Here is a 7,725-nt window from a genome sequence, read left to right on the forward strand (position 1 = left end):
AGGCCCGAAACGTCAGCCATCCTGCTCCTCTGATGCTGCTTGGCCTGCTGTGTTCATCCAGCTCTGCAGCTTGTTATCTTAAACTGAAGCCATCTCAGTTATCATAAAGATTTCATGCCACCATTTGAAAGAAAAGGAGGAGAGTTCACCTCCAGGTTCTGGCCAATATTTTCTCTCAAACATTTATCATTCAAGGCAGCTCACTTGTGTGTTCCCTGGCTGCTTCTGAGTTTTTGAGTCTTCAAACTCGGCTGCTAGATTTCTAAAATGCAGCAGAATCTAGTCTTCAAGAGCACGACATTGGCTGTAAAGGGTTTTGGAAGATGATGAACATAGAACATCGAATAGAACAGTACAGCACAGGAAAGGGCCCCTCAGACAACAATGTTGTGCTGAACATGACGCCAAATTAAAATAATCCCTTTGCTTGCCCTTGGTCCATATCCCTGCATTCCTTGCTGCTTATGTGTTTACCTAAAAGCCCCTTAAATGCCCCTATCCTATCTGTTTCGACCACCACCCGTGGTAGTGTGTTCCAAACACCTACCACACTCTGTGTACAAAACTTGCCCCTCGCATCTCCTTTGAACTTTTCCCACCTTAAATGATGCCCCCGAGAATTGGGCATTTCAACTCTGGGAAGAAGGTTCTGACTGTCAGCCTTATTTATGTATCTCATAATTTTATAGACTGCTATCAAGTCTCCCCTCAGCCTCCACCACTTCAGAATGCTTTTTTTCAAAAAATGGGAGATTAGCTAGACATAACTGAAAAGGTCAGCATTTGTTGCCCCTGAGCTCAGTGGCCTGCTCAGTCATTTCAGAGCATGGTTAAGAGTCAGTCACAGTACTGAGAATCTGGAGTCACACATAGGTCAGGCCAGGTAAAGGCAGCAGATTTCCTTCCCCAAAGGGAAGTTAGATAGGATTTTATAACAATTAATGACAGCTTCATGATCGCTATCACTAAGAATAGCTTTCAATTCCAAAAGTATTCATTGAATTTAAATTTCACAGTTGCCATGGTAGCTGTCCCTGTACATCATTAACCTGAGCCTTTGGAATACTAGCACAGTGTCATTACCACTGCACCACTATCTCCCCAAGTTTCTGGCAGGAGTTAAATATATGCAAATCTTTCCTTCATAAATATGAGTTTTTCCTTTTTATCAACCTTTTCATGACACATCTGCATGGTAAGTAGGATTTGATGCAGACCTTCTAGTCCAGAGGTATGGTACAATCATTGCCAAACAAAAATCGACAATAAAGTTTAGTGCTCCTGCTCTCACAATGGGTGCTGTTATCAAACAACAATTAGAATCACTTTCTCCATGACTTTTCTGCGTTCATCACCCACCCCCCAACACACCTCTAACTTGTGTGTCATTTGCGATATAAGTCAATTTGTTACTGATCAGAATTTCAAGCAATTAACAGCTGCTTTGCTGATCAAGGCCAGAACTTGTATTTCTGTCGCTGCAGCAAAGGCAAGTTCCAGAGTGCAATTTCACTGCACAGATGTATTTCTCATAGTGCGGAGTGTTCAATAGCTTGAATATGGCTATGCTGCAGCACCTATTGTGTCAGTAACTGGACACTATCACTGTCCCACAGGCAGGATGGACCCAGCAGAGGTGATGGGAAAGTTTTATATAGTCATAAGAGAGTTGCCCTGGGATTCCTCAACAGACTGTGGACGCCATGAAGTCTACATGGCATCAGGTCACATGTTAGCAAGGAAACCTCCGAGTGATTTTTTAAATTCATTCACGGGATGAGGGCATTGCTTTTAGGCAGCATTTATTTCCCATCCCTAATTGCCCAGAGAGAAACTGAGAGTCAACTACATTGCTGTGTGTCTGGAGTCACATGTACGCCAGACCAGGTAAGGATGGCAGTTTCCTTCCCTAAAGGGCATTAGTGAACCAGATGGGTTTTTCCAACAATCAGCAACCAATTCATGGCAATCACTAGATTCTTAATTCCAGATATTTACTGAATTCAAATTCTACCATCTGCCATGGGGGGACTCGAACCCAGAATGTTATTTTGGTCTCTGGCTTAACAGTTCGGCAATAATACAACTGGGCCATTGCCTCCCCAGTTACCATGTACCTTCCACCCTCAGCTGTTGAATCAGCACTTGAAGGAAGCACTGAGGGTGGCAAGGGTGCAGAAGATACTCTGGATGGGGGATTTCAATGTGGACCAGCGAGAGTGGCTCAGCAACAACACTACTGATCGAGCTGGTCAGATCCTAAAGGGCATAGCTGCTAGATTGGGCCTTCAGCAGGTGGTGAGGGAACCAACAAGAGGGAAAAAGAAAGCTGCTGTGCAAAACCCAGTTCAAGTTTCGACATTACAGCAAATTCAAATTTTAGAGGCCTGTGACATTAACATAGAATTGAGTAGTAAAAACATTCAAAGAATACTAAATTCTAAGTTGTATATCAGCTTTGGAGAGACAATCACCATGGGAATCTATTCTGAGGATAAAAGTCTCCGCAGTTACTTGACTTCAGATGTAATACTTGACACTGAGTGCCCATGTTTGGCCTTGTGAAAGAAACCAAACCTAACCTTGCCTTCAGCTGGCTGTGAATCACATTGGAACTTCTTAATATCTTCCAGTTTCATATTTTGGGAAGGGACTCCATCTATTATATCTTTATGGAATCCCTGATTGTCTATTTTCCACTTACTCTATCTATCGGGGCTTAAGCCTATTCCCAAAGGGTGGGAAGGCAATGTTAAATAAGAGACTGTTAGCTGTGGCTCATTGAGTTACACACCTGCCTCAGGATTTCTCAGCTTCTCAGTTCAAGCCCATTCCAAGACTGAAATACAAAAACCGAGTGCTCACCTAAGGGAGTGCCGTGCTATCTCATCTTTTGGATGAGGTGTTTAACAAAGGCCCCCATCTGTCTGCTTGACTGGATGTAAGACACCACATGGCACAAGAGCAGGGGAGTTATCCCCAAAGGATGGACCAATTTTTGTCCCTCAGACAAAAACAGACAGACTGCCAGATCTTCATGACAATTCTGTTTGTCATGTTTGCTATGTGCAAATTTGTTGCCACATTGCCTATATTGCAACAGTGGCCACACTCAAAAAGTATTTAATTGGCCGTACAAAGTGCATTACAGTAACTGACCAAGGATTCTCCAACAGCATCTTCTAAACCTGTGAGCTCTACCATCCAGAAGGACAGAGGCATCAGATGCACAGAGGTTAAAATCCTGGAATTCCCACTTAAGGCACTGTGCCTCTACCTATGCCGCATGGACAAGAAGGCAGTGCACCACCATCTTCTCAAGGGCAACTGCAAAGGCTGGCACGGTGGCTCAGTAGTTAGCACTGTTTCCTCATACCACCAGAGACCTGGGTTCAATTTCAGCTTCAGGCGATTGTCTGTGTGGAGTTTGCATGTTCTCCCCATGTCTGTGAGGGTTTCCGCTGGATGGTCAATTTCGTCTCACAGTCCAAAGATGTGCAGATTAGGTGGATTGGCTGCACTAGAAATTGCAGGGTTACAGGGATAGTCTGTGTGGAGTGCTCTTCGGAGGGTCAGTGCAGACTTGATGGGCTGACTGACCTCTTCCTGCACTGTAGGGATTTTACAGTTCTAACAAGGACATAAATGCTGACCGAGCCAGTGATGACCACTTCCCTTGAAGAAATATTCAAAATAAAAGTGCTTTGAGACATCCAATAGTTGTGAAATTGATTTTTTTTGGTGATGTAAGGTGTAATACTTCTGCCCATTGGAGAATTTGAACGTTGAAATTGGTCAATGCATTGAGTATAGGAGTTGGGAGGTCATATTGTGGTTGTACAGGACATTGGTTTGGCCACTATTGAAGTATTGAGAGCAATTCTGGTCTCCCTGCTATAGGAAGGCTGTTGTGAAACTTGAAAGGATTCAGAAAAGATTTACGAGGATGTCGGAGGGTTTGAGCTACAGAGAGAGGCTGGATAGGCTGGGTTTACTTTTCCTGGAGTGTCAGAGGCTGAGAGTTGACCTTATGAAGGTTTATAAAATCATGACGAGCATGAGGAGAATAAATAGGTAAGATGTTTTCACCAGGGTGGGGGAGTCCAAAATTAGAGAGCACAGATTTAAGGTGAGAGGGAAAAGAATTAAAGGGACCTAAGGGGCAACTTTTTCATGCAGAGGGTGGTACGTGTATGGAATGAGCTGCCAGAGGAAGGGGTGGGGACTGGTATAATTATCGTATTTAAAAGGCATCTGGATAGGTATATGAATAGGAAGGGTTTAGAGGGATATGGGCCAAATGCTGGCAAATGGGACTAGATTAATTTAGGATATCTGGTCAGCATGGACTAATTAAACCGAAGGATCTATTTCTGTGCTCTGTAACTCTATGACTCTGATTATATAAACAATGCAACTGTGGTTGTTTAGCAACAATATTTCAACATATTGTTCAACACAGTTTTGCAGTTTGACAACCAAAAGATTTGTCTGCTCAGTAGGTACGTGTGATAAGCAATTCTGATATTTGACCATTTAGACCTGGTGGTTACATGTTACATGGCAGAGTTACCCAATTTTGGGACTGTGATTCGAGTGCTCCTGATTGTTGGAATGCGTGCACAATTGAATAATGGAAAAGAGCAAATAGGCTCGAGTTGCGATGTATCCAACGCTCCTCATGTCCACTTTCCTGCTCTTTCCTCATAACCCTTAATTCCCCTACAGGTCAAGAATCTGTCTATCTTAGTCTTAAATTTACACTAGGACTCTGCCTCACAGTTTTCTGTGGTAAGGAGTTCCAAAGACACTCAACCATCTGAGAGAAGAAATTCTTCCTCATCTCAGTCTCAAATTGGCACTCTTTATTCTGAGAGTCTGCCCTCTGGTCCTAGACTGTCCCATAGGGGGAAAAATTCAGCATTTACCATGCCAAGCCACTGAAAAATCATATGTGTTTCAGTGAGATCATCTCTTGTTCTTCTGAACTCTAGTGAGTAGAGTCACAACTTGTTTAATCTTTGCTCATAAGATAATCCCTCCATACCAGGGATCATCCTAGTGAACCTTCTCTGAACTGCCTCCACGCAATAATATCTTTCCTTAAATGAGGGACCAAAACTGCTCCCACTGTGGTAAAACATACTGCTAACCTTAACATAAATGCAAAATTCGGCATATGCTGGAAATCGGTTAACAAAAACTGCTGGAAATATTTAGTCAGGCAGTGCCCATGGAGAGAAATAAAGTTAATGTCTAGGGTGAACAACCTTTTATTAGAACTTACTGCCAACCTCAAGTGTCTAGGCCCTCAAATAGGAGAATGGAAGAATGCGAATGTGTGGTAAGAAGAATGTCATTATCTGCAGTGCCACAACATGGACATTTGAATGATCACAGTATAGCCTGAGAAGCTTTCATCCATCTGCTTGTTCCACAAACTTTTGTGTCCCATTTGACCCACTTCCTCAAAATCCATCCAATTATTCTTTCGGTTGGAGCAATGGATGCAGTATGGGTATTACACTCGGAGAAGGATGTGAAGACATTGAGGAGAGTGCTGGAAAAAAAAATGTCAACAGAATGACTTCGGGTGAGGAACTTCAATTATGAACAGAGGTTGTCGAAATTAGGGCTGTTGTCCTTGAAGAGCCAGAGGCTGAGAGAAGGGATGATAGGGTTCTTTTATTATCATGAGGGATATGGACCAAGTGGTTAAGGGGAAACTGTTCCTATTCATAGCAAGGATAGAGAATAAGAGGACGTAGATTTAGAGTAATCTGTGAAAGAAGCAAAAATGACATGAGGAAAATTGTTTTCATCCAGCAAGTGTTGGGACTTGGAATGCATTACCTGACATTGTGATAGAGGCAAGTTTAATTGAATCATTGAAATGAGAATTAAACTGTACTCTGAAAAAATGTCAAATGTTATGAGTAGAATGGCACTGTGAATTTTTCATTCAGCAAGTCTGTGCAGAGATTGACAATTGTATGATTCTGTGAAGCTCCTCTATTCTATTTGCCTCCACTACATTCTTAAATAGAACATTCTCATGAACATCCTCAGGACGGGAGTGATAAAACAAAGAATGATGTTTGTGTGGGGTAAGGAAACAACAAAACCAGCAAATGGCTTGGTGTGTCACTTCCAAAATTAATCACTGTATTATGTGTTTTGTTCACAGTTATTGTGGTACTCTTTGTAACTTTAAGAAGGCACAAAAATGAGCCACTTATTATCAAGGATGACGAAGATGTGAGAGAAAACATCATTCGCTATGATGATGAAGGCGGTGGAGAAGAGGACACAGAAGCATTTGATATCGCCACTTTACAAAACCCTGATGGTTTCAATGGATTCCTGCCACGGAAAGATATCAAACCTGACCTGCAGTATGTACCCAGGCAAAGCCTTCCTCCTGTCCTGAATGGAGTTGATGTGGATGAGTTTATTAATGTAAGGCTTCACGATGCCGACATCGATCCCACTGCCCCTCCCTATGATTCCATCCAGATCTATGGATATGAAGGAAGAGGATCAACAGCTGGCTCACTGAGCTCACTAGAAACAACATCAACAGATTCAGAGCAGAACTTTGACTACCTCAAGGAATGGGGCCCACGTTTTAAAAAACTCGGGGATATGTACGCAGTTGGGGAAACTGACAGAGAAACTTGACTCCAAATTGGAATTACCAGTTGTCCAACATATTAAAGAACAGTGGTGTATAATTATAGGGTTGCCAATTATTAACAATGGATAAGCTGGCCAGTATTTTTAGATGCAGTCAACATTAGCTCCTTTCATCCTTGAAGTCCAGCTTATTGTAATATTGAACTTAAAAAAAATGCAGATTGTATGAGTGTTTTACTCTTGTGGGGTGTGGATTATGTGGATTGTTTAGGCAGGTTTTTGTTTCCTGGTTCTTGTATAGACTTAACATTCAAGTGGAGGACACTTGCTGGGATCTTACAGTGCTTCCTATGTGGTTCCGTAGACTTTGGCTTTTCTCTGATTGCAGACCAACATCTTACTGAGCCAAAGTGAAGCAATATCAATGTCTTTATCATGGAACTGATGAAAGTAGCCAAAGGAAATGAAGGGGATAGCTGTGACAGGACATCATAAAGCTTTGAAAACCAATACCAGCTCCTTCCCCCTGCAGTAATATTAGCTGAGGTGTAATCGAGTGTTTCTTTGTGATTGGTGGTCACACAAGTAGACACCGTGTACTCGAAAATAGAGTGCCCTTAGGCTTCATAATATGCTCATGCTCCATGTCCATTCCAGTCTAAAGAAATGTGTCTAAAAGTAGGCGGCAAGTAAGGATGACAGAAATAGAATATCAACTCAGGTACAGGCCTCAAGGATCCAATACAAACACAGCAAACACAATCAAATCTTCCCTGGGTCTTTAAAATATATCTTAAATGCTAACAAAATACCTGAGCCACTCTTGACAGGAACTTGCCAGAAGAGTAGGCAGTTTGAAACGTATGGCAATGGGTCATTTTAGGTTGAGTGCAGCACTTGCATGCACAGGTCTCCTGCCTCATCATCAATGAGCCAAGAACAAGAGCTGGAATGGGACTGAGATCATGTGAATATTGGAATCTTAAACCTTTAGATACACGCTCATTACACAGTACAGTAGCGGTGTTAAACATGTGCTTATTGTGCTTCACTGTGTAATTTGAAAAAAAAATGAAAATGGTTTTAAAA

General features: G+C 42.2%; 1 protein-coding gene across 1 annotated transcript in view; it reads left to right on the plus strand.

Annotated features, from left to right (window-relative positions):
* Positions 1 to 6,681, plus strand: part of cdh8 (cadherin 8) — a 220,649-nt gene extending 213,968 nt beyond the window's left edge. The window contains exon 11 of the mRNA XM_048605765.1: positions 6,188 to 6,681. Coding sequence (XP_048461722.1) covers positions 6,188 to 6,681 — 494 coding nt within the window. The remainder of the gene's footprint in view (positions 1 to 6,187) is intronic.
* Positions 6,682 to 7,725: the final 1,044 nt, after the last annotated feature.

This window comes from Rhincodon typus, chromosome 15, assembly GCF_021869965.1.
Source record: "Rhincodon typus isolate 14 chromosome 15, sRhiTyp1.1, whole genome shotgun sequence".
Classification (NCBI taxonomy): Eukaryota; Metazoa; Chordata; class Chondrichthyes; order Orectolobiformes; family Rhincodontidae; genus Rhincodon; species Rhincodon typus.